Source organism: Jaculus jaculus, chromosome 16, assembly GCF_020740685.1.
Source record: "Jaculus jaculus isolate mJacJac1 chromosome 16, mJacJac1.mat.Y.cur, whole genome shotgun sequence".
Classification (NCBI taxonomy): domain Eukaryota; kingdom Metazoa; phylum Chordata; class Mammalia; order Rodentia; family Dipodidae; genus Jaculus; species Jaculus jaculus.
Genome location: NC_059117.1, coordinates 9,663,898 through 9,691,402, shown reverse-complemented (window position 1 = coordinate 9,691,402; position 27,505 = coordinate 9,663,898). Strand labels below are relative to the sequence as shown.

Sequence of the window (27,505 nt, the reverse complement as noted above, 5' to 3'; positions counted from 1 at the left end):
ATTTTATACAGCCAAGGATGATGATAAAACCCTGATCTTCCTGCCTCTACTACCCAAGGGCTAGGAATGCAGACCTGCACCACCATACTCAACTCGAATATTTTATTTTCATCAGTTCACTATTACAGTGACTTAGTTATGATGGAATGAGATAGGCAGAGAAAGTGAGGGATGGTTCTGAGTCTGGCCACACAACCTAGTGGCCATAGGGAAGCTGCTGCCACAAAAGTCACACGTATGGCGTGCTCAGGGATCTCTATGGCAGGATAAAGTAGAATTCACATTATTTGGTCCGTCTGACATTTGCTGAGTTTGGCTTTCTAAAGATAGAAGGAACCTGCCTTATGGCAGAGTTTTCTCTTATTTCTGCTACCTATAGCATGCAGGCCGAATATCATAATGATACCGAGTCTCCATCACAAGAACCTGGGATTACTGACCTTACAGGGAAAAAGTAGCTATGTTGATGTGATTATGGTAAGACCCTTGACTTGGGGAGGTTATCTTGGATTATCTGAGTGAACTCAATCTAATCACATGTGTCCTAAAATTGTAGATACATTTTCTCCGCTATAGTCAGAAGATGTGACCAGGAAAGAAAGAACAGAGAAATGAAAGATAGCTGCTTTCTTAGATGGAGAGTCATGGGCCAAGGAAGTCCAGAAGGCTATAGAAGCTGGAAGAGGCAAAGAAATGAACTCTTCCCTTAGGCCTTCAAGGTGTCAATCTTGGTATTAGCTCAGTAGAACCCAGGTCAGACTTCTGACCTACTGCACTGTAGGCAATAAATGTGTTCGAAGCCACTAACATGGGAGCAGCAGCGCCAACTTGTTACAGAAGCAAGAGAAAGCTCATACGTGGAAGTTTAAAACACATGATCCTGTCAAGCAGTGTCAGAACTAGAAACTGGGAGTGTGCTCAGTTTAGCTTGACCACACCAGCCATGTGCTCTTACACACAGGCATTGTTCATTCTGCCCAGGGTTCTCATTTATAAAATGGGTGGCATTTATCTGATTTTCAGAGCTTTTTTTTTTTTTTTTTTTTTTGATGTGTTGTGGTGTGGTGTGTGATGATGTGGTGTGTGCAGAGGACAGAGATTACCATCACATGCCATCATTTTTACTCATCTCTCTATTTCCTTGGAAAGGAGTTTCTCATCCAACTATTTTTGCTGTTGTTTTGAGGCAGAGTCCCACCTCATTCTGTAGTCCAGTCTGTTCTGAATTAACTATGTAAATCAGGCAGGCCTTGAACTCATGGTGACCTGCCTCCCTCCACCACCATACCTGGCTTCTCAAAGATTATTTTTTTCAGGTAAGCCCAACAGACTGGCCTTTTTAATTAAATGTGCACGCGAAAGACAATTGGCACACCAGGGCCTCCATTTGCTGCAGTTGAGCTCCAGACATATGCGCCCCCTTGTGCGCTTGCAACACTATATGTCTGGCTTACGTGGGACCTGGAGAGTTGAACATGGGTCCTTAGGCTTCACAGGCAAGTGCCTTAACAACTAAGCCATCTCTCCAGCCCTCAGAGCTTTTAAAAAGAGAATATCAGAACAAGAAATAAAACCCTTTTCTAAGGTTGAGAATGCATTTGCAATGTCACAACCATGAACTTCACATGAGGTAAATAAAGATATAAAGGACAGCTATGAATTATTAGCAACCTCATGTAAATGGGAGCTGTCTCTCTTTCTTTGAGCCACCGATGTGGGGACCTCTCTTCCATCTACCATAGCTAAGGGCCAAGGCATGAGATTGATTTGCCTATAGCCAGGGCTGGGTGGAGGTACAGATCCAGCCAACTCCAGGGCCAGGTTCCCTTATACTCGGCTTTGCCTGCTGTCTGGACAAAATCCAAGAGCACAACAAGAAACAGCATGAGTTCACCTCTTCTGCCTGCAACTGTGGCCCCTTGAGGAACCCATGCTCCCAGAAGCTACCCCACCCACTCTCCCCGCTTCACCTGGATCACTCCTCCTCCTTCCCCAGCATTTCTGGCCAAAAACGACTCTGGTAGCTCCAGCATCTTTCCCAGCCAATCCATCATCACTGTCTCCAGCTCTGTGCATGCAGGACTTGCAGCCTGGATGGGGGATAAAGAGTTAAGTCACAGGGAAGCAGCATACAAGGATGACACAGGATGCTACTTTGGTAACTCTTATTTTATCAATTCAAAAAAAAAGTTTATTTATTTTTACCAAAAATATCCACCCCTGGAAGGGTTCAGTTACTGTGGAATTTTGGGGGCAACTACAGGTTGTAACTTTCCAATGAACTGAAAATTGAAATCACTGAATTACAGATGGGCCACAAAATGCCCCATAAAGGCCCCAGATATGTGCGTTGTCGTCTACTCCAGTGCAAGGAGATTGGCTGTGAATTAGTCCCACTAGTCTTTCTCTACTGCATGATGCATCCCATACCCGTCGGATTATCTACAGAAAGATCTAGAAAGACCCACCGGTGGACACTTTGCCATGGTCCCAAGTGAGTAGAAAGCGTGCAGGGTGGTGTGAGCGCTGGGTACTTTCATCCATGAGACATCTGCCATCGTGTCCCCAGGGACCCGCCCTCCTATTGCACACAGCAGGTGGCAGGGTGGCCCAGTCAAGAACGTAGTGAATATCCATCTTCACTCAATATTCCCCCTCTCTTGCTCGCTCTAGAAAAGGGGGCTGGGCTGTTGAGATGGCTTAGTGGTTAAGCATTTGCTTATGAAGCCTAATGACCCATGTTCCATCTCTCTCCAGATCTCATGTAAGCCAGACACACAAAGGTGAGGCAAGTGCCAGGTTGCACATGCCCACTAGGTGACACGAGCATCTGGAGTTCAACTGCAGTGGCTGAGGTCCTGGTGCACCAATTCTCTCTCTGTTTCTCTTACTCTCTCTCTTGTTCTCTCTCTCTCTCTTAAAAGATAAATAATAAAATAAAAAAACAGATTCGACTTAAGGGGCCCAATACAATGACCAGAGTGGTCTCATATACACCTGTGCACACCAGCACGGTGACACACTGTCAGTAAGAGGAACGAAGGATTTTTCCTGTGGGTCAGGTCAGCCCCATCTTGGTGGCTTCTACTGTACTGCAATTGAGCTAAGCCTCGCTGCAGATATAGGAACCCACACTCCCTGTTAGAAACTGCAGTCATAAAACAACAACACAAGCTCTAGGACAAGAAGGCAGACACCTTCCTCTAAGCTCCCCTCCCCTTGCCTCCATTTCAAACCATTCCAGGAGAGCAGATACAACCAGAGACTGATCCTGAATCTTTAGGCAGGGACTCCACAGCTCTGGACCAGCACAACCACATCAATAGAACCCACCATTCACTATAGTATTTCATGAGCGAAACTTGTTGTTTTAGATTAGGGTATGTTCAAACCAAGCCACACTGCTGTGCCTAGTCAGCTCTGTCCTGAGGGAAAGGAGGTTACAGGTACCCAACAGACGAGTAGTGAGGACAGCTGTCGCAGGAGACTCTCTGCAGTCCCTGCCATGGGCTGCGACTCCCACAGGTCCAGCACCTGCGGACACCAGCCTGAAGAGCAGCTGTCCTGTGAAGCACCCAGCATAGCCGGGCTCCTCTAGCTGCTGGAAATTCAAAAGCTGATTTCTCCTTTATGTATCACAGGACCTTTCCCAACACCAGTCAATACTCCAAGCTCACTGGGCTGCAAGACACTCCGGATCTAGAAAGCCAAAGATAGACCTGGGCTTTGAGGCACTCCTCACAATGTGGGCAGCCTTTGGGGCTCCTAACAGTAGATGTCAGCTGTGCATCCTCTCTCTTGAAGAGCCATTTGGGGGCACAGAGGCACAAGGGAGAACCAGTTCTTTTGAGCAGGGACCTTTCTACGTCATTTACCCCACATAAAGCAGGATCTGTATAGGGAGGGGCAGCTCACCCCAGGCCGGCGGGCCCATTTCCAGATACGCCTGCACTATGCACTCACTCATCTGATGGGCGGGGGCGACAGCTTGGGGGATGGCGGATGGAAGGGGACGAGGACAATCACGTAGTCAAGCTTCGGATGGCACAGAAATCCTCTCTCCCCCTGGGGGAGTGCAGGAGTCTAACCTTGTGCTGTGGAAACTCCGCTGTGCTAGAGTGGGATTTCATTTCAAACTCAGTGTTCATGAGAAACAGCCTTGTGCAGAATTGGCTTGGGGCTGTTGGGACATTTCCAAAAAGCACATTCTTCTTCTTCCTCACAAAACTCTCCTTCCTGAAAAGTGACCCTGATGCCCACAAGGTGGTACGTCTGTTAGCTTTTGTCCTGTGTTCAAAGGAATCACGTCCCCATTCCAGAGTAGCTCGCACCCAAGATCACCAGGACACTCACCCAGGAGAAGCCGATGCAGCCGATGGCTCCGCACAGCATGTCTGCAAGCATGGCTGGATATGAGCTCGCCGTGGGGAAGTAAGCGAAGAAATAGGGACTGTGCCAGTGGGTCACCTGTGGGGAGGTAGAGCAGTTATCTTGGGGCAATGGAGCCGGGCTGCACCCCAAGGGGACTGCCAGGGCCCCTGGACGCATGCCTGTGGTGTCTTGGACAGTTTCCCAAATCCAGTCATCTCGCATTTTCCTTCTGACATCCTCCAGCAGCTAAATTCCTCCTCGCGGTCAGTACAGTAAACACAACCCCCGTCCTGTGCTTGAATATGTCCACTAGTTATGAAGGACACGTTATGTCCCTAAGATGATGTGAGACATCACTGCTGTTTGTTACAAGACATGAAGTGTCTAGGTAGGGACAACAACGAGGCTGTTTTTAGGATTCTTGCCAGGTGCTCTGATCAAGGAAGGTGCTGTATGAAGGAGTGATAACCTGGCGTGAAAAACGGCTCTAAGTTTGTTGTTTGTTTAATGCCTCACTTATTAGGTTTCTTCAGTCCAGCCCCAGCTGCTCATGTGCCCTCACTGCTCTAGGCTTATTAACCCATGCAAGCAGCTCTCCCCAGCCGAGCAGTGCTCTATACACCTACCTCATCTGTCCTCCAGACTGGCCAGGGTCCCCCTTCCCCTGCCCTTGCTCTATGCCACACCCTGGGGTAGGCACAGAGGAAAAGCTCAGGAGGGCCAGGGAGAGACGCAACTAAGTGGTGCTGTTGGATGCCCGCGGGTTCTGGGATCCAGGGCAGTAGTAAGCCACACAGGCCAGCATTGGTTGCTGTGGGGAGAATGTTTATGTTCTTCCCACACAAGGCATGTGTTGGGGCCCTCTCCCTCCTAATGATGGTATTCTGAAGCAAGCCTTTGTGAGGTTGGTTGTGTCATGGGTGGAGCCCTCACAAAGGTTACTGGAACTTTTATGAAAAAGAGACCAGAGCTGCTCAGATATACAGCTCTGTTGGTAGAGTGCCTTCTTAGCATGCACAAAGCCCTGGGTTCTATCCTCAGCATCCTATAAAGTGGATATGGTAGCACAAAGTCATCTACAACTATGCCAGGAATTTGAGGCCAGCCTGAGAAGAGAGAGAGAGGGGGAGGAGGGAGCGCTAGCTCTCACTGCTGCATGAGGGCATAAGAAGCAGCTATTGCCACTCTTATTCCCGACTTGCAGCCCTCAGAAGTGTGCGAGATGGATGCTGACCAAGCGCCCCAGTCCATGTCCTCGGTAGTAGCCCCCAGCTACAGTGCTACAGTGTGGGTCTTCAGCTATGTGTTAGAGGCTTCTCCCCAGGTTAGTGTTTTAGGGAGGTGGTGGAGTCTTAAGAAGTGGGTCTTAGAGAGAGGCTTTTAGGCCCTATCCTCGAGGGCATTGTAGGGCCCTTGGACCTTTCTCTTTCCATCCATGCGATGAGTGTTTGTTTATTTATTTGCCAGTTGCTCTTGCTCTAATGTGCTGTCTCACCATAAAGCAACAGGACCATGGAGTGGAACCCTGAAAACTGTGAGCCAAAAGGACCCTGTCTCTTTAAAAGTTAATCACCGTGCCTGTTATAATGACAGAAAGCCAACACAGACGTTATCATTTTACATAGTCCTAGCCAAGGTGCAACCAAGTCCTTTTTTTTTTTTTCCAGAATACCAGTTATTGGACATAAGATGCTGAGAGATAGGGCATGAACAGTCTCCTGACTGTGGAGGCAGGAGACTAGGTGGCTTACTAAGAAATTCAACAGGTCCCGCTGCAGTTATGGCCACCTCTAGTTCACTGGGGGTGGGGCGTGGGACAGAAGGAGCAAGGTGCCGAGCATGGTGGCCTGAGAGATTTAGAGGTAGGAGGCTGACCCTAAGTCTCTCAGGCCCTAAGGAACCACATAGGTTACATGATAAGTTCAGAGCAGCAGGCCTGGGGCCCAGGACACTTTAGAATAAAATAAAAATAATAAAAATGAGGACTTGGGTTGGAGGGATGGCTTAGCGGTTAAGGCGTTTGCCTACAAAGGCAAAGGACCCAGGTTGGATTCCCCAGGACCCAAGTTGGCCAGATGCACAAGGGGACACATGCATATGGAGTTCATTTGTAGTGGCTGGAGGCCCTGGCACACCTGTTCTCCTTCTCTCTCTCTCTCTTTCTCTGTCAAATAAAAAAAAAGAAAAAAGAAAACAAGGCCTTCAGAGATGGCTCAGCAGTTAAAGGTGCTTCTTGTAAAGCCCAAGAACCTGGGTTCGATTCGCCAGTTTATGTGAGAAGAAGGAAGTGAAGAATGGGAAATCTCCTGAAGATAAAACACAACGGGAGCCACCAGGGCTATGAAGGCCACCAGCACTCTGAGCCTGAGGCACTATTCCTGAGGCTGAGGACCCAAGGCTTGGCCCTTCCCCAAGGCAGTGACCTTGACCCACCATATGCCTCCCCGGGGACTCTGCATTTGCCTGGGAATCAGGGTATCTGTGGTCTGTATGTCACAGGCTTATTTCCCACACATCTTACAATCACAGAAATGCTACCTACCCTCTCTGGGCCTCAGTTGCCTCCACTATAAAGTAGACATAATGGGAGATTATGTCCTAACTGTTTTGAGGACTTGCCACATGGAGATCAATACACTAGCAGAATCTGTACTGTCATCTAAGTTTGGATATATACTTACCCCTGGCATGATTATCTTATCAATGTCCTTGATGATGTCCTCAAAGGCTTCTGGTTCCTGGGGGGCAGTTGTGGGGATCAGTGGTCGCAGGTAGCCAGGCTCCACATCAGGGTAGACTTGGCGATCCTCAATGCCTTCCAGATAGTCAGCCACATAATCCACCATCTCCTTCCCTCTCTTCCTGAATTCACTTGCATCCATGGTGAAAACTACCCACGATGAGAAAAGAAACCAGTGTGTAAAACATTCCTGTCTATGAAATGGAGGGGTCAACTGCAAGCGAGCAATTCCAATGACCCCTACATGTGGAAGGCCACCTAGCCCCCAAGTCAGTGTCCCTTCCCTTCCATGTGTGGATGAGATGGACCTGTCACGGATCTGCACAACACAGCACTGTGTTCACTCCTTACCTCTCACTCAGCAGAACACAGCACAGCATCTTTATTTCATTTTCAGTGTCAGTAAAGTGCAGGAAACTTACACTATCATTCAAGGACCATTCTATCCCCATGGGTACAGTTCTGCATGTGGCTTTCACTAGCCTTTTGACAGAGCACTGGCTGTCTTCTTTGATCACTCTCCACTTTATTTATTGAGACAGGGTTTCTTACTTGAACCCAAAGCTCATAGATTCAGCTAATCCAGCTTGGGCAGCTAGCCCCAGAGAGCCTCGGTCTCTGCTTCCCAAGCACGTCCGCTCCACGTTCACACGGGTGCAGGGTGCGGGGGATCTGAGCTCAGGTCTCCATGCTTGCGTGCCAAACAGTATCCATGGAGTGATCCTTCCCAGCTCCAATCTCACATTTTGAACATTGCTCCACACCCAAAAGATAAAGATGATAGTTCTGGCCTCTGAGATGGGGATAAAGGGATCATTACAATCTCATGGGACAACCACTGCCAAAGCCAGTGTCATCTTCCCCCTGCATCCCATCTCAAGCACCTCTGCCTCAAAGCTGTTTTTCAGAATAGTTCTTTCTTTTCAGTCACCCAGGTAGTGCACAGCAGGTCTGGCAGTTCACACGGTTATGTCCACGGTGCTGCCGTGAACTCTGAGGCAGGCCTCCTAGGGAAAAAGCAGGGCTGGTTCCTGAAGAGTGATCAGAGCTCCAGTCACTACCTTCCTATATGTTTCTTTTCAAGGACGTCTTTTTAATACATGTTGAGTCATTAATGATAGAATACATAGCCACTGGCATCATGACTTAGGCCTGAATGAAGCATACTTTAACACAGCTATTTTCTTTTTTTGATATATGTATTTTATTTTATGTTATATTTTTATATTTATTTTAAAAATAATATTTATTTGTGTAGTTATTACTTATTGATAGAGAAAAGGAGATACAGAGAATGAAGGGGCATGCCAGGGCCTCCTGCCACTGCAAACAAACTCCAGACACATGCACCACTTTGTGTGTCTGGTTTTATGTGGGTGCCTGGAAACTGAACCCAGGAAGTCAGGCTTTGCAAGCAAGCATCTTTAACCATTGAGTCATCTCTCTAGCTCAACACAGTGGTTTTCTCCAGAAGGCATGGCAGTGCGCCTGGCTTGAAGACCATGAGATCCCAACTATATAGCATATTTGAGGGTAATTTTAACCAGTAAAATCACCAAGAAGAAACACAATGTCAAGGGTGCAGTCCCAAATGGACTGGATGCACAGTTATTTGCACCCCGAGAGCTGAAACAGAAAGCAGAGGCCCCTTGTTCAGCCTCAGCTGAGCATGCATCCGGCGACTCGGGTCCCCACTGCTCACACGGTTGCCAAGGCGGGTTCAGATAGACGTCTGCACGCAGGAGAATTCGGTGCATATGGAATTAATGAGTTACAAGAATCTAAAGTATTTGCAAAATGGAAAAGCTGGACAACATCTAGAATCTGACCACCCAAAATTCCTGTTTGTGTTTGTGAGAGACTACTGAGGCTGAGCAGGCCATGCATTTCTGAACACTTCCTGTCGTCCGGAGCTTTGTAATTACAGATGGGTTTTCCCATCAGAGTGAGTGCTTGGGATGAGTCAATACCCACTGTGATTAGCAATGGAGCTGACCTTAGTGTCATGTTCCCAGCATTTCCTTGTACTCCCCATTGCCTAGGCTGGGGGTTTTGACAGATTTTGTGATGTTGAACATGTTGAAAATCATTCATCAGAAACTTGTTAAAAGTGGAAAGGCAGATTTTATTCCAGACCATTGCATAGTGGAGAAAGATTGACCTCAACTTGGAAGCAGCAGGGACAGATGGGGGATTACGGCCAAAGGGCATTAGTCAGTGTTCTCCAGAGGAGCAGACCCCACCTTATGTATACTTGTAATTACAAAAAATGGATTTATTGAATTGGCTCACAAGATCAGAGGCTGGACAGTCTCACAATGGCCATCTGCAGGCTGGAAGACTGAAGGAAACAGTAACTGCTCAGTCCAAGACACTGGAAGCCTCAGAGAAATGACAGGGCTCCAGTCAGGAGGCCCCAGGAGGGGGTAGGGTGTCTGCTTTGAAAGGCGGGAGAGCTGGAGTCTGGCATCCTGGGGTGGGGGATGTAGCAACAGCAAGAACACATCTGCCCAGGAAGAAGACTGGGGCTTCCTCCCTCCACTTGCTGGGTCTGACTCACAGGCTGGCTCTGCCCATCTTCAGCAATGGTCTTCTCTCTGTTTGTTAACTCGCCCTTCCCTCCTGTGTTTCTGATAATGCCCACGCAGACACACCAAGAGATGCAGGTTACCGATTTCCTATGTGTCTCTCAACCAAGACTTATCACAGCAGATGAGAGTCAGCAGACGAGGAAAGTTACTGAGAGCGTGAGACTTAGTCTGGGGTGGGGCGGCACAGAGCTGGATCAGAGACCAAGGCTGGAGGGAGATGAGCCTCATCAGATGCCAGGAGTCTGCTGGATGCCACGCGGGGTCAGCAGGACTTCTTTGCTGGATGAAGATCGGGCTGACTAAGATTTGGTCAGGAGGGAGCTGGTGTCCAAGGTGAACCTGCCTGGTCGTACCTTTCCTTCCTCAAATGCTCTCTGCTAAAGGGACAGCATGCAACTGCAAATTATAGTACCCCAAGGCCTGTCCTTAGCCCTGTTGAGAAACTGTTGTGTACCCACACGTGCACATGCTTTAGTCAGCGAGGGAAGCACAGTCATCATATTCTTTTCCACTAGGACAGTAGATATTTCTCATTTGGTTATGAGCGACACTGACCGGGCTGTAAGGTGAGACCGTGGGTTTTAGTGGCAGTGAATGCTGAAGTAACACAGGCCATGCTGGTTAACACTTTGCTGATGTGCGGCTTCTCGCGACAGCGTGGCGCTGCATAATGCAACTGGCTTCAGTCACAAGGTGGACCTCTGCCCTAGACAACTGCGTTCTAGAATTTGATACTCCAGGAACAAGAGCAGACTGACTCAGGCTCAGGCCCCGATTTCTACATTTAGCGGACACACGTGCTGCATAACTTGCTACCATGCTAACGCTCATTTTCCTTAACTAGAAGCAAACATTGCAATTGTAAGAGTGCTACCTCAAAGAATTTTTATGATCATTAAGTACACAGAAAAAGCACCTAGCACCACTCAAGAAATATTGGTTGCTTTAGCTCTCCTTGTCTGTGTCTTCACCTCTCAAGTTTTGGTTACTTGGAGCCAAATGCAGTCCAAAAATATCAAATGAAACATTCCAGAAAAAATGATTGATAACTTTGAACTGAGCACATTCTGAACAACATCATGAAATCTGGTACTTCCTTGCTGCTTCTCGGGGCCTGACTTATCGCTTAGCTCGTGGTGCATTCCTTCCTACCTTGTGCACGTCTGCCCGACAGTCACTTACTCAGCAGCCATCTCCCTTCTCAGCCTGCCACCAGACCGCAGGGCTGGTGTTCAAATAGCCCTCATTGTAATTATTTATTCGTGTTGTATATCACCTCCTATACTTAATTCATTAATTTAGCCTTCTCATAGGTATGCATGCACGCAAGCCTGCACGTACGTGTGTGTGCGTATCTGCATGTATAGGGTACATAGGGCTCGTTTCTGTCCTTAGTTTCAGGCATTCCCTGAAGATCTCAGGACTCTGTTTCTATTACCTTGTGAATTGGGGTTGAGGGGAACTACTCCATTCTTTTCTTTTTTTAAAAAAAAAAAATCTTATTTATTTGCAAGAAGAGAGAGAAAGGGGGGGGGGGAGAATGGATGAGCCAGGGCCTCCAGAGAATGCAAATGAGCCCCAGATGCATGCACCACCATGTGCATCTGGCTTCACTGTGGGCACTGAGGAATCAAACCCAGGTCATCAGACTTTGTAGGCAAGTGCCTCAACCACTGAGCCATCTCTCCAGCCCAATTATTTTCTTTATAACCCTGAAATATACAACATATTATGTTTATGCACACAATGTTTTGCACTAAAAAATCCTAAAAAGAAAAACATCTATTTTTAAAGTTTTTTAGGACAAATTCTTCTGTGGTTTTTTTTTTTTTTTTTTTTTTTTTTGCGGCAGGGGCTCACTGCAGCCCAGGCTGACATAGAACTCACTGTGCAGTCTCAGGGGGCTCCTACTCACGGCAATCCTCCTGCTGCTGCCTCCACAGAGCTGGGATGAAAGGCATGTGCCACCACGCCCAGCAAGAGGTACACATTTTTAGCATTTTAAAATTACGCTGCCAAATTTCTCCATAGTTTAGTACCTCACCAAATTACTCTCCCAATAGGGAGTGCATAAGAATGCTCATTTTGCCACGCAATCACTAGTCGAATGTTAATTTTAAACTATCAAGTCTTAGAAGCATTAATCACACTTTGTTTTGGCCTGACTACTGAGCAGTTTTCTGATATTTTTTTGACATTTGGATTCCTCTTTTTTTAAAAAAAAAATTGCTTATTCATTGATTTTTCTTCCACTAGGGTGTTTCTTATTTCTTATATGACTATAACAGTTCTAATAAAACAATGCTAGTGGTAACTGGGGCCTTATCCAAAAGCAGAAGTGAGGAATGTCTTTGAACCTGTAGGGGAGAATCTAGGTCATTCCACTTCGCTGGAGGTCAGAAATGTCAGCAGGGCCTGGTCTTTTCTTATCTCTCCCTCCTGAGAGGAGTTCCCTTTTTCCAGGAGAAATACCCCTTTCCTGGGTGATTAGGACCTCTGGGAAGATTGCTTTTTCTCAGAAAACCTGCCCCAGACACCTGATGTCAGGACAGGGCTGATCAGTGCTGTCCCCATTAAAGACCCCCACCTGGGTCTTGGGTGGGCTTTTCAATTTTTACAAGCCCCCTCTTGCTATATAGGAGCTTTGCCTTCCTTAAGTTCTACCCATGACTTAATAAAACCTTTCCAAATCTTACTGTATGGCCTGTGAAATTTATTCATTGAAATTCATAAGATGAGAGTCTGGAGGCCAGTGATTTGGTGCAGGCTCTGTGTGATTGTGACCTTCTAGGACCCGAGATAAGGCTGTGAGGCTCAAAGACACTACATGTTCCCACATCAATACTTTTACTCTTGTGTCTGTGACAGATTTTGCATTTTTTTTCCCTAAAAATATTTTATTTATTTATTTATTTGACAGAGAGAGACAGAGAATGAAGGGAAGGGAAGAGAGAGAGAGAGAGAGAGAGAGAAAGGCAGTGCCAGGGTCTCTAGCCGCTGCAAACAAACATCAGAGACATGCACTGCCTTGTGCATCTGGTTTCATGTGGGTCCTGGGGAGTCAAATTCATGTCTTTAGGCCTTGCAGACAAGTGCCTTAACAGCTGAGCCATCTCTCCTGCCCTTTTTGCCTTTTTATTTGACCTAATTGAGGTTGTGTTTTTATTTTGACCTATAAGAATTTCATTTTTTTGAGGTTAATATCTTATTCTAGCCCAGGCTGACCTGGAATTCACTATGTCATCTGAGTCTGGCTTCCAACTCACAGCCATCTTCCTACCTCAGCCTCCCCAGTGCTGGGATTAAAGGCATGCACCACCACACCCTGCAAATTTCAATTTTTTACGTGGCAAAGAATCACATATTTTTCCTTATAATTTGGACCTTGTGTGTGGCTTTTGAAAATACCTTTTGTGGGCTGGAGAGATGGCTTAGCGGTTAAGCGCTTGCCTGTGAAGCCTAAGGACCCCGGTTCGAGGCTCGGTTCCCCAGGTCCCACGTTAGCCAGATGCACAAGGGGGCGCACGCGTCTGGAGTTCGTTTGCAGAGGCTGGAGGCCCTGGCGCGCCCATTCTCTCTCTCTCCCTCTATCTGTCTTTCTCTCTGTGTCTGTTGCTCTCAAATTAAAAAAAAAAAAAAGGTGTGAAGAAAAAGGAAAACATTTCTTAAAAAAAAAAAATACCTTTTGTAAGAAAGTATGTGTGAAATCTCTGTCCTACTGAGGGGGAAGTACATGTGTTGCAGCAAACTGACATGTCAGTAGAAACTCAGAAAAAATAAGTAAGATGGCTCAGCTTCCCAGAGCATCAGCAGCCTCTTCTTAATGGGAACAACACAGTTCTAAGGACCAAACGGGATGTGGGAAAAGGGAAACCAGAGTTTGTCATACTGATTTACTGCTGTCCAAAGAAAGATTCCCAGTCAAGTTGTAAGAAAATACTGAGATATTCTTTAGAAATCATGCTCTCGTTTATTTGCAGAGTATTTTTCTCCAAAACCTTTGCAGAAGGTGCTTAATGCAAAGGCTCAGGGTCTCCACTCATCTGGAAGCTGTTTGATATTCCATGCCGCAAGCTGGCCAAATACTAGCTGGGAGATGCAGACGGTGATAACGACAATGGCCTGTGCCTTCGCCACCCTCGGGGCATTTCTGTGGACATAATCTGCTTTGTGTAGGCAGTGTCAGGTTTGGGGTTCACAGAAGAGGACTCTGAGACAATTTCTTGGGCCCAAGGTTTGATTAATGTCGTGGGAGAGAGGTGGTAGGGTGCGTGTTCGGAGTGGGAGGGAAGGGGCCGGGTAAGTGAAGGGAGAAAGAGGGAGAGGGTTTTATACCCTCTGGGGGAAAGAAAGGGCGGGAGAGAGCTCCTACAGCACCGTCCGCGGCTGCAGGGAGGGGGAAGAGGGCTGAAGGGAGCCTGCTGGAGCCAGGTTGGCTGGGCCCCCCTCTTTGGGGGAGGGAGGCTTTGACTCATCAAGTGCTGGCTGGGAAGAAGTTGTTTTTCCTCAGCTCCGATGCAGAAAGGTTTAGTCAATTACTGCAACAGCAGGTGAGGCTTCCCAGATCCCAGACCCCGTCTGGACATATGGGGAGGGAGTGGGAAGGATAGCATTCTTTAAAATCTCAGTTACCAGAACAGGAAGTCACTTCAGAATTCCTGGCCTAGCTAGAGCAAGGAAGGCTGGGAGTGGGCGAGAGGGAGGTGGACAGAGGTCTGGGACTCTTAGGCAGAAGCCGCCCTCTGGGGCTCCGCGCGCGGTCCCTGTCTCGTATGCCGGGCATGCTCTTCACCTCCCTGGCTGTTTTTGTTTTTAAAGCCATGCAAGTTATTAACTCTTAGCTTTCAGTAAACTTAGAACAAGTTACATTAAAATTGAATCTTATGAAAATGCTCCCACATTAAGGTATCATAGCCACTTTCAGGGTCTTTAACGACCTCAGCTGTTCTTAAGGCTCGTAACATGCCATCACCATTGCCAGCTCTCGACAGTTCTGCAGAAACACATTCAGATAAGCAGACCAGTTGGCTGGCTTCCTAGCTGTATCTGTCAGTTCTAGCACCAAAGGGTTTAGGAAGATATGAACCAACACCCCAAAGGGTTTAGGAAGATATGAACCAACAAACACTCCTGAACTTTCTTTGGCATGAAAACCAACTCTCAGTAGTGAGGTTGTTATTATGATATTCAAATTTATCTTTCAACTGATATCCTTTGGTAACTGGGGTTCTCCAAACTGGGCTCTCAACACTCATTTCTTTTATTTTTATTTTTTAAAAAATATATTTTTTAATTTATTTATTTGAGAAAGAGAAAGAGGGAGAGAGAGAGAAAGAAAGAGGGAGGGAAAAAGTGGGTGCACCAGGGCCTCCAGCCACTGCAAACAAACTCCAGATACATGAACCCGCTTGTGCAACTGGCTTACATGGGTCCCTGAGAATCGAACCGGAATCTTTTGGTTTTGCAGGCAAATGCCTTAACTGCTAAGCCATCTCTCCAGCCCAACACTCATTTATTTTTAAGTCCTCAGGACCCATCACAGGCCCTGATCCACAGTAAGGAAGTTGATGTTTCCTGGATGAGAATGAAGATGAATACATGATTAATTTTTTTGGACCTCTAAATATTTTATTTCTGCTCTATTTTATACTGGGTCCATTTCCCTGCCCAAACACCAGCTCAACACATTTCTGTCACAAAGAGTCACAGAGATGAGAGTGACTCAGTGCTAGAATCCTGAGCATTTCCATCATTGAAACCCTGTAGTCTCCAGTCTCTGAGATTTTCAGTTTTGCACTCCTCTGCCACAGCCATTTGCCCAGAACCCAAGCCAGACCCAGGACTAATGCTCTGACAGGCTGTGGGATAGCATGACAATCAATTATGCCTCCACGGGATCTCCGTGTAGAACTTTAGCTGGTGATTAAACCTGGAACTCATAAGATCAGCCAAGTACCATTTAAGTGGTGTGCTAGGGAGGCACCTCCTTGTGTTGAGAGCAAAACAATAGCCTGGTGCCCAGTGCCCAGTGCCCAGTGCCCAGTATCTGTCCATGGTCCTGCCCCTCATTTTAATGTTTCAAGCCAAGACTTTGAAGAACTTCTGAGCCGTGAGATATTTCTAGTAATTGGAAGGATGACTATCTGATACCTTGCTTCAACAACAAAAACTAAAGTCCTCCAAGTTCTTTTAAATTCTTAAAACGCTGACTGAACACACTTTTATGTATTCGCATGTGTGTGTGTGTATGTACACATGTATGTGTGGATATGCATCCATGTGGAGGTCAGAGGACAACCTCGAGTGTCAGTCCTTAGGGGTGTCCACCTTTGACCGAGATGGAGGCGTCAGCTTGCAGCTCACCAAATTAGGTTAGATGGGAAGCTGCAGGAACCCACCTGGGTTGGCCTCCCAGCGCTGGGGTCAGAGGTGCATGGCACCGCACCTGGCATTTTTTTGTTTTTTGATAAAAAACAGCTTTAATCATTCAATCACTGGGTGCCTTCTCTAACCGGGGTCTGGGTTGTGGCAATAAACAAAAAAAGAATCCCACTTATCATAGATCTTATATTTTCTTTTTAATTTTTTCTACTTTTTAAATATTTTGTTAATTTTTAGAAAGTTAACATATGTATTTATTTATTTATTTATTTATTTATTAATTTTGTTAGTTACTTATGGACACACTCAGTATACAAACAGCATATGTTGATACCATCCTTGCCCCCCTCCTCCAAAGGGACCCTCCTCACTGGGGATGCCATAGGGATTGTGGGTCGTGCATTGTTGGGGTAGCCATCAGTTATGGCTTTTTGTATGTGTTTTGGAGATAGAATTTAGGTCTCCATGTTTGGAATGCAAGTGCTACAATGCGCGAGCAATTTCTCCAGCCTCCGACAGCATGTTTTCTGGGCGCGTTGGGTAAATGTTCTTGCTGGTGGTTAGAGGTCAGGAACAGTCAGTCTCAGCTCTGAGTGGCCTGAGCACAGTCTAGTGTCCGAACACCCAAGGCCAACGGCACCCCGCTAGGCACCATGGGCTCTTCAACCTGCAATCTTTCTGAGGCTTTCTGTCAGCCTCTGCAAAATCAGACAGGAAAGGAAGCACCTCCCCAACCCCAGAGAGCCACCAGGAGAGTGGGGGAGACCATGCCTGCAGCAGTAAAAGCTTGTGTTGGTAATATGGGAAGTAAGGAGTGGACTGAAAGAAGCGACCCATAGCTTACTTTCCAGTTTTTCTTTCATTATTTATTTCCTTCTCTCTCTTTGTTCCTTCTCTAGGTTTTACTTTTTTTCTTTTTTTTTCTTAAAGCAAAGTCTCACTCTAGCTCAGACTGACCTGTAACTTACTCTATAGCTCAGGCTGACCTTGGACTCGGTGCAACCTATTCCCGCTTCCACAGTGCTGTGATTATAGGTGTGGGCCACCACAGCTGCTTTCATTTTACTCTTTTTTTGAGACAGAGTTTCATACCACAGCTTGGGCTAAGTAAGCTCAAATGTGCTTTACATCTGAGGCTGGCCTTGATCTCCTGATCCTCTTGCCTCCACGTCCCAAGGGCTGGATTTCTAGTCATGCAGCACTGCACTGAGCTTTTTGGCTCAATATTTTGTGTTAGCGAGTATAGTGGTTTGATTTATGTGCCCCCCATAAATGTAGGTGCTCTGAATGCTGGGCTCCCAGCTGAGGGAGATTGGGAATTAACGCAGAGTAGTGTTGGAGGCAGGCATATGGGTGTTACAGCCAGTGTCCCCTTGCCGGTGTTTGGCACACTCTCCTGTTCTTGTTGTCCACCTTATGTTGGTGAGGAGGTGATGTCCACCCTCTATTCATGCCATCATTTCCCCCTGCCATCGTGGATCTTACCCTTGAGTCTGAAAGCCAAAATAAACCCTTCCTCCCCACCCAAAAAAAAGCTGCTCTTGGTCAGGTGATTTCTGCCAGCAATATGAACCTGACTGCAAACAACCAGAAACAAATTTAAAGGTTTTAATATTTTTCCAAGTAAAACAACAAAAATGGACTGGGCAGAAGCACCTAATTTTCTGGTCATAGAGGTTTCTTCCTCGGTGTCTTCCTCTCGTTGTGGGAAACGTTCTGCCCTCGTCTCTGCTCCACAGCCCCGAGCCCCTCCCTTCACCAGGTGCAGGTTCCACTGCGTGGCAGCCGCTGCTGGCTCTCTCTGTCTCAGGGAGCCGTGGGCAGCACCAATACGCGTCACCTCCTCTGAAGGGCGGAGTGCGGGAACTTGGAGGCAGAGCTCAGAGCACAGATCTGTGTTCAAAATCGTTTGCCCTTCCCCCAGCTTCCCTCAATTCTTTCCCCATTCTCTGATCTTAAAGTCATGTTAATAGTTTACAAAAAATCACAACCATCCACAGAGAGACTAGTCAGACTGCATTCTATCTGGTTAGCTCTTTTGGTACCAGTCACGTATTGGTCAATGTCCGTCAGGAGCACCAGACACCTTGCAGGGTGAATCCCCGAGGTGCTCTTCGCACTTGATTTCCGTAGGCTCACTTTTCTTTCGTAAACAAGGAGCGTGATAAACAGCACCTTCTCAACTCCTGGGAAACTCCCTTATCAGTCTTAGCACACAGCGGCTGGTCTGTTACCAAGTGTTGCTAAGAGGCCTGCATTTGAGGCTCCTCCAGTCCAATTGCGAGGCTGCATTGACATTAGGTTGTCTCGTTCTATTGTCTGAGAAACCAAGCAAATTAATACTGGCTAACCTTCTGCTGACCACATGATTTGTTGTATCTCATTTAACACTAGACAATCCTGCACGGTCTTATTATTACTGTTATTTCAATGGCACACAGCCAGCTAGTATGTGACTGGGTGCTGTCCTCTCCCTCTGAAGCTAGGCTCTTCCCAGCACTCCCTTCCCTGCACCATCACCTTACCCTGAGAGTCGCAGGGGGACCTTACCAGGGACTCTTGCCTGGGCTGGGGGCGGCACTGTCTACAACCCCAGGTATAGTTCCAGGGGCCCTGCCCACACGTTGTGTACAGGAAGACAGGAGAATGGCTTCAAGGGAGAGAACTGAAACCCATAATGCCCCCACCCACCTGGATACATCCCTATGGAAACAGGTTGGACCAGCTTCTACCCTCTGTGGCCAAAGCAAGCTCCTATTCTCATCTCTCCTCCCAAAGTGCTTCTAGTGCCTTCTGTCCCCAGGCAGAGTATAAGCACCTACCTCCCTTCTCACCTTTGGCACAGCACCTCTACAGAGCCACAGAACCTCCTCTTCTGAAGTGAGGACATGGGCCAGGGCGGCAGGTAGCCTGCCTAAGCCTGTGCAGCTCAGAGGAGGTCTGCAGTGCAGGCTGGTCCAGACAGAAAGGCAAGCCTGGTGCCCTCTTACCTGGGCTATACAGCTGCCACTCAGAACACAGTGACATTTCAGCCTTCCTGGGGAGCCGGTGCTTAGCTCACTGCTCCTTACTCTTACCTTGGTAGGCATACCAATGCCTCCAGGGATTTCCTCACTACATGCTTATGAGCTCAGGGAAATACCAGGAATAAGTATGTATGTATGTATGTATGTATGTATGTATGTATGTATGTATATGTGTATAGGAATACATATGAGTATATACAGATATAAACATATATATATATATACATATACATATACATAAAATTTCTATTGAGAACTTTAATATATGAACATACTGCACATTGGTCATAGTCCCTCTTTTGTCCCCTCTCCCCGGCTCTTATTCCACTGAGAGCCCTTCTCAGTGGGAGAATATACCCATGGTTTAATTTCCCTTGAACTTCTCCCAAGCTGCCACAAGACACAAGTTGAGTTTCCAGGAGCCTGGAGTAGAACCTTTATAATAACCAGGAGCCAAAGAGTAAGAAAACATATTTAACTTTCTGGCCATTTCTTTGGATGTGTAGAGTTTGAAAGGAGGTTTTCATTTTCATTATTTTTTTTCTCTCACTGTGTACTGAGGTCTACCCACTATGTACCCAGAAGAGAAGAAAGGAGGCTCTAACACATGACAGTTTCATCTCCTCACAGACCATCCATGGCTGGTTCATCATTGTCCTAGGATGCCTGCTGTCCTGCTCTGTGGACCCTGAAAACTGTTGGCTGGAGCTTAGGGTGGCCCTGCAATGAAGTCTTATTCCTCTCCAGCACCTCAAAGAGACCCAGTTTTTCCTGCAATTGTTACCTTTGCTTTGGTTCTGTTTCATAGGAGAAACACCGTTTTTTCAAACAAACAAAAAAAAAATGGTCTATAAGGAGCAGACATCTGAAAGCTGTTGAGAAAGAAAGATGGCTGGGGGAAATCCAGGTCACCTGCCTGAAGTTCCCTTGGAAACAGGAGACAGGAGGCTGTACAGGTTGGGGTTGACCATTTGACACTGTTCAATGTCTGAGGACACCCCTTGGCACCTGTGGCTGCCTTGCTCATTCATAACAGAACTCCCAAATTGCTAAGCAACCACTGTGTGCCCAGCCTAAGCACCTACTGTGTGCCCAGCCTTTTCAAGGAGGGTTTTACTGGAATGCTGCGGGAGGACACTGTTAGCTTCCTTCACTGCACTGAAAAACATACCCATGATATCCAAGTCTGCGTGCTGAAGCCTCCCTTCCCACTGCATCTGTGGGTTCCACATGTACAGGACCCCACCCAGAAACCAGTTCCCACTTAGTTATGTTGTTATGACAGCTCAAACAAAGGCTAAATGCCATCGAGGTTCCTGATTCTTTGCTGGACCTGTTGCTTAGAGATGACTCAAAAAAATCAGACTGACCTAGGTGGGTGCCTGGTTTCTCCAAAAGTTCCCATAGCAGCCCTGACACCTGTGCCTGCTCCATGTCCAGACTCCCATTTGGCAGTGTCTGTCTCCATAAGGACAGAGAATCAGCATGACCAGGATCAGCTACAGACCCCCAACCCCAGTCCCAAGGGCCAAGACCTCCCAGAACTGGGTGCCGAGCCTGACCCCGAACCATGCAGAAGGAGAGCAGTACTCACGGCCCTGGGTCCGCCTCCTCTCCCCAGCTCTCTCACTCCTCTCCTTGGTGACAGCTAGAAGGCACAGAGGATGCGACTGCCACTTATGTAGACAAAGTGTCCGCCTCCCCGAAGCCAATCAGCACCGCTTGCTCTGCATTATGTCCTCAGAGCATCTTCTCCTCGCCCTCTCAGTGGCCCTGCCCCCACAGGATATTAAAGCAGTCCTGGAGCCCAGCAAGTAGGAGGGTGCAGCAGGGCCCGTGGATCCCGAAGAGAGGCCCAGGAGAGATGGATCCCAGGTCCTCCCTATTGTATGTGATCCAGACTTGTGGCCAGTGCCCCGCTCCAAAGAAGAAGACGGGGACGCATGGCCTATGAGGAGCCTGACGCATGGCCTAGTCCTTTCATGGGGACCACTGAGCCACTGCCTGACACAGGAGTTGTGAGAACTTTTGAAATCAAGCAAACATGCACAGAGAGGCACACATATGTATTCAGAGGCACACACTAGAACACACATGTATGTAAGGAGAGGCACACACAGAGAAATATACCCAGAGATACACATGGACAGAAAACATACAGGTACACACAGACACATATGCACAGAGAGTACACATGGGTTGCATTCATATGTGTACACAAGTGTGAATAAATGGGTGCACGTGCTCTGGTCATGCATATGCATGTGTGAAAAGCACATGCATGCAGACACAGTACGTACACTTCCATGCATAATACATGGACACTTGTGGTGTGCTCATATGTACATTACACATGTCTGCATAATACATTCATGCCACACATACATAGTTTGATATACACACACAAACCATGCCAGAACTTGCAAGTCAGGAATTTTGAAGAATGGACTATCTGTTGTGTGACTGTCCGCGGCTCTCTTCCATGGAGCCTCTGGGACAGAGGTAGCAGCCTCTAAGGACAGCAGGATGTATAAGGAGGGGGACGTGTGGGCAGAGCCGGGAGGCAGGAGCTCTGGGTGAGGGAGAGCAGCCCCATGGAGCGGAGCCGGGAGGCGGGAGCTCTGGGTGAGGGAGAGCAGCCCCATGGAGCAGAGCCGGGAGGCGGGAGCTCTGGGTGAGGGAGAGCAGCCCCATGGAGCAGAGCTGGGAGGTGGGATCTCTGGGTGAGGGAGAGCAGCCCCATGGAGCAGAGCTGGGAGGTGGGATCTCTGGGTGGCGGAGAGCAGCCCCATGGAGCAGAGCCGGGAGGTGGGAGCTCTGGGTGAGGGAGAGCAGCCCCGTGGAGCAGAGCCGGGAGGTGGGATCTCTAGGTGGGGGAGAGCAGCCCCATGGAGCAGAGCTGGGAGGTGGGAGGTCTGGGTGACGGAGAGCAGCCCCATGGAGCAGAGCTGGGAGGTGGGATCTCTGGGTGAGGGAGAGCAGCCCGTGGAGCAGAGCTGGGAGGCAGGAGCTCTGGGTGAGGGAGAGCAGCCTCATGGAGCAGAGTTGGGAGGTGGGATCTCTGGGTGAGGGAGAGCAGCCCCATGGAGCAGAGCCGGGAGGCAGGAGCTCTGGGTGAGGGAGAGCAGCCCCATGGAGCAGAGCCGGGAGGCGGGAGCTCTGGGTGAGGGAGAGCAGCCCCATGGAGCGGAGCCAGGAGGTGGGATCTCTGGGGGAGGGAGAGCAGCCCCATGGAGCAGAGCCGGGAGGTGGGATCTCTGGGTGAGGGAGAGCAGCCCCATGGAGCAGAGCCGGGAGGTGGGATCTCTGGGTGAGGGAGAGCAGCCCCATGGAGCAGAGCTGGGAGGTGGGATCTCTGGGTGAGGGAGAGCAGCCCCATGGAGCAGAGCTGGGAGATGGGATCTCTGGGTGACGGAGAGCAGCCTCATGGAGCAGAGCTGGGAGGTAGGAGCTCTGGGTGAGGGAGAGCAGCCTCATGGAGCAGAGCTGGGAGGTAGGAGCTCTGGGTGAGTGAGAGCAGCCTCATGGAGCAGAGCTGGGAGGAGCTCTAGGTGAGGGAGAGCAGCCTCATGGAGCAGAGCCGGGAGGCGGGAGCTCTGGGTGAGGGAGAGCAGCCCCATGGAGCGGAGCCGGGAGGCGGGAACTCTGTGTGAGGGAGAGCAGCCCCATGGAGCAGAGCTGGGAGGAGCTCTGGGTGAGGGAGAGCAGCCCTATGGAGCGGAGCTGGGAGGAGCTCTGGGTGAGGGAGAGCAGCCCCATGGAGCGGAGCCGGGAGGCGGGAGCTCTGGGTAAGGGAGAGCAGCCCCATCTAGCACAGGCACCGTTTTCTACAGTGAGTCCCTACAGCAGCCATGCAGACAGTGGAGGACAGACAAAGGAAGAGCAAGCTTCATCCACACACAGAAGTGTGCCCAGCCTCCTGGTCCCCTATGGAAGGCATCAGGGAAGTGTCATGGGCAGGAGGCTGACCCCTCGCCTTTGCAGCTCAGCCAAACCACAGGAGAGGGCCATGTGAGGTGTGAAAGGCCAGCTCCAAGCTGGAAAGACAGGCGTCTCTTCCTGATTGTACGTGCAGTGTAGATGGAGATCCCTCATGCCACCATGTCTTCCCCAACATGATGGACTGCAGCCCTCCAAATCATGAAATAAACTCTTCCTTCCTTAGATATCTTTTTTTCTTTTGATTTTTTTGAGATAGGGTCTCCCTCTTGCTCAGGCTGGCCTGGAATTCACAATGTAGTCTCAGTGTGGCCTCGAACTCATGGCGATCCTCCTACCTCTGCCTCCCAAGTGCTGGGAACAAAGGTGTGCACCACCATGTCCAATAGCTCCTCACAGAGGGAAAGGGGCCTCAGGCTTTCTTCCACCACCTATGATGGAATGTTGATGGACCTAATATTGTGCAGGTCTGATGCAGGTAACCATAGTTGCTGTGAGGTCATGAGTGTGATGGCCACTTTATTTACGGAAGGCAGGGTTCCATAGCATTCCTTCCCATCCCCGGGTTTTCATACTCATTCTGTGCTCTCTCCTGCAAAGTTCCCTTAGCTTTGGAGGGAGTGATAGAGATGTCTCATTTAGCACTGAGCACTTCACAGCCACTTATTTTCTGCTATTTGATGAGTTTTAAGTCTCCTTTGTAGTCACTTGATGGTAATATTTTAATGTCATCCTCATTAATTTTTCCTTTACTGCATTTATAATCTCATCCTCTTTCATGACAATAATACTGTTTATTCTCATCTGAAATTAATATTATCAGAGCCACATCTCCTTCCTTAGCACGGTTTGCAGTACCTTTCTGGGTTTGTTGATTCTCTATGCCACCTTCATTTTTTATCCATCTCTCCTCATTACCTATGTTATTATTTTCATTGGATTACTTTTAGGTGTACTTGGTTGTTCTTTAACATGTTTATTTGAGTGATTTTTTTTTAATTTGGGTCATTTTTATTGTCTAATTTGTCATATGCTGACCTCCATGAACTACTTATAACATATAACTCAGGCTTAAATGTATAACATTTCCATTATCATTTACCTATAACTGGTATTTCATTTCTATTGCATTTTTTTCCTCTGGCACTTGCTATGACCCAAGACGGCTTCAGGTCTTGTTAGCATTTCGGGTGCACTGGGGAAGAAAAGTATGTTTTCTGATCATTGGGTACAGGGTTCCACATGTGTCAAATAAACTAAGGTTGTGGGTTGTATAGTTGTGATTTTTCCCAGTCTTTACTGTTTTCTTCATTAGGCCTATCATCCCATTTACTGTACTGTCAGCCCTCAACATCTGTATGTGCTCCATATCTGTGCATTTGACTAACCATGGATAAAAATATTTTTAAAAATTTTATGTTCGTGGAACACATAGTTACTCTTCTTGTCATTGTTCATGAACAATGGAGTATAATGACTGCTTACATAGCAGTTACACAAAGTTAGGAATTGTATGCAATGAAAAGATGTTTTAAAAGCATACAGGTGGATGCATGTAGATTATGTGTCAGCTGTACCACTTTAAAAGGGACTTGCACATCCATGGATTTTGGTATCCATGGGATTACTATAATCAGTCCCCTATGGAAGACAGGCATGATTATAATTTGGAATGATGTGTTAAAATTTCCCATTCTGGTATGTTTATTATTTTCCCCATAATTCTACCTAGGTTTCTTTTCTACATTTAAACCATGCATGTCTTTAGAACTATTGTGTATTCTTTGTGGAGTGAAACATCTATAATCCATATAAAACTGCAGTAAATTACTGAGCTGGCTACTCAAAGGACTTTATTCAAATGTGAAAAATCTTTTCTCCCTTAGTTGATTTGCATGTTCTGGTTTGGCCCCTTTCCTTCCCTAGTAGAGCAGGGTAAGTCAAAGCCATGGATGGTACTGCATACAGGTGCATGTTTCTTCATATGTTATTTAGTAATTTCAATGACCCCCAATTTATGATTAGATTGTAAGTAGGACTAACATTGCCTGTTTTAAAATGTCATCCAGGGTGGGAGAGATGGCTTAGCAGTTAAGGCGTTTACCTGTGAAGCCTAAGGACCCATGTTTGACTCTCCAGATCTCACATAAGCCAGATGCACAAAGGTGAGGCCAGTTTGAGATCACACATGTCCACTAGGTGGCAAAAGCATCTGGTGTTCGACTTTAGTGGCTGATGCCCTAGTGTGCCAATTCTCTCTCTTTGTGTGTCTCTCTATCTTGTTCTCTCTAAAATTATAAATAAAAATGAAAATGTCATTTATCTTCCCTGAGAAGGCACTGGAATGAAAAGTATTGTGAGGGTATTGGACACTGTTATTCCAAAAATCCGAACATGCAAGGCTAAACCCTGAAGTGGTTTGCTCCTAGCAAGCAATATAATGAGCATTTGTCATCTTGGCTCAACCAACAAACTGGTTTTCTTGGTCTGTGGAGCAACCCAAGAGTATGTCCTCAGATCAGAGTCCCTTCTGGGCTGGCAGGTCACTAGCTCATCCAGCTGTGCTGGGAGCATCTCAGAACTGGAAGCAGAAGCCCTCTGAGGCCATGTGGAAGACCTAACCGAAGGACGATGCGTTTGATGGCTAATGACCCGGAATGAAACCGTGGAAGCACAGAACTGTTCATCCACCTCCAGTCCTGTATTTCTTATTTCTCAAAGGGCTATTTTTCCATTCTTGACATTTCTTACTTCCATTCCCCATCTCTTTCCTCTCCTACCCATAGTCTTGCCTCTCTTACTTCATCCATCTGGACTCAACCCATTTATCTGCAAGGTGCTCCAAGGGAACTTTGTGAAGCTAGCATGGTGCCATGGCCCAAGGAAAGGCTTTAAAATGCACCTTCTGAGCTGGGCATGGTGGCATGTGCCTCTAATCCCAGCACTTGGGAGGCAGAAGTAGGAGGATTGCCATGAGTTCGAGGCCACCCTGAGGCTCCATAGTGAATTCCAGGTCAGCCTGGGCTAGAATGAGACCCTACCTCGAAAAACCAAAGAAAGAAAAAAAAAAAATGCAGGTTCTGCAGAATGGCAGAGCACAATGTACTAGACTATGAAGTTAGAATGATTGCAATTCTAATTTTATCCTCACTGGCTACGGCATACGGCATGTGACACTGCCTTGCTACCTCGTCTTCTGCTTAGACCGACCCCTGGTGAAAGGAGGCTGTGATTAGAAAACTCTGAATCCCATTCTAGATAGCGACAGGCACAATCCAAGCATTCAGATATTATTTTAATTAATGTCAGGTGTGGACACAGTTCGTCCCATGGATTCTATCTTCTGGTGGGAACTAGAATTAACATTGTAATCAGCAAGAGTGAGCTTTGAGTTTTTCCCCTGAAATCACACTATTGATGTAATAAATGGATTTACCACTATGTAGACTACACAATAGCAGAAAGAGAGGATTTTTACCACAGATGTTGTTTAGGAGAGAGATTTCATATTAATGAATTATCTCCAGTGTATGTCACAGGAAGGTAGATATTCCTAAAACCCCTACTTCATAGACAAAGAAACCTAGGCTTAGGGAGCTAAGAGCCTGGTGCCAGCCTGACTTCTATACTTGTTACAGAACGGCAGTATGAAATCCTTCCTGCGCCTCACTGTGTACAAGTTACAGGAGGACCAGCTCTGTGATCCCCTCAGAACCGAAGTCTGCTAATCCTTCAACAAAAGAGAAGCATTCATCATCAATAATCCCCATTCTCAGAAAAGTCATCCTTTCAGTAAACATTCAGTAATGTGAAGCTCAGTTAAGAGACAAGCGATGCCTTTTCCAGCAATTTTAATCTGATAAAGTACAAAATGGGCTTACTTGATGGAAATTCAAATTCCTCACAAGTCCACTCTTCTCTGTAGAATCATCCAGCTCTGGGAACTGAAGGAGGTGGAGAAACAGCTCTGAACTTGACTATGCAGCTCGAAACACGTGCCTCTCCCTGTCGTTGTGTTTTTAGTCTCATTGCTGGTTAAACATTAATTTCTGATGGTGATAAAGGTCAGAGCCGTTTGCTGAAGGTAGGGGCGCAGTTCTTCTCTTGGCTCCTGAGAAAATTCATCTGAAAAACCTGTTTTATCTCAAACCCTGCCAGTTTGGGTCTGTCTGTCTTTTGTCTGTCTCTCTCTCTCTCTCTTTTTTTTTTTTTTTTTGAGGTAGGGTCTCACTCTAGCACACGCTGACCTGGAATTCATCATGTGGTCGCAGGGTTGCCTTGAACTCATGGCAATCCTCTTACCTTTGCCTGCTGAGTGCTTGGATTAAAAGTGTGTGCCACCATACCCAGTTGGTATGGGTCTTTCTAACCACACGACCCTACCATTTTCTATGACTTCCCAAACACCCTGATTTCACATTGTTGGCCCTACTAGGTCCTCCGTAAATCCCAGCTGT

At 47.3% G+C, this 27,505-nt stretch overlaps 1 protein-coding gene and 1 non-coding gene across 3 annotated transcripts in view; both read right to left on the bottom strand.

Annotated features, from left to right (window-relative positions):
* The window catches only part of Ddc (dopa decarboxylase), a 98,353-nt gene extending 71,313 nt beyond the window's left edge, over window positions 1-27,040 (bottom strand). Inside the window, exons 1-4 of one of the 2 annotated variants that reach the window (XM_004652934.3) lie at window positions 26,930-27,040; window positions 7,053-7,261; window positions 4,354-4,467; window positions 1,971-2,090 (exon numbers count right to left, since the gene is read on the bottom strand). In XM_004652934.3, coding sequence (XP_004652991.1) covers window positions 1,971-2,090; window positions 4,354-4,467; window positions 7,053-7,253 — 435 coding nt within the window. In that variant the 5' untranslated portion in view covers window positions 7,254-7,261; window positions 26,930-27,040. Of the gene's footprint in view, window positions 1-1,970; window positions 2,091-4,353; window positions 4,468-7,052; window positions 7,262-20,703; window positions 20,822-26,929 lie in introns of those variants that run through there. The other variant, XM_045135471.1, reaches the window with a different exon arrangement.
* LOC123455446 lies at window positions 14,609-14,737 on the bottom strand. The gene has a single exon (XR_006633918.1). It is a non-coding gene; the product is annotated as a small nucleolar RNA SNORA33 (small nucleolar RNA).
* Window positions 27,041-27,505: the final 465 nt, after the last annotated feature.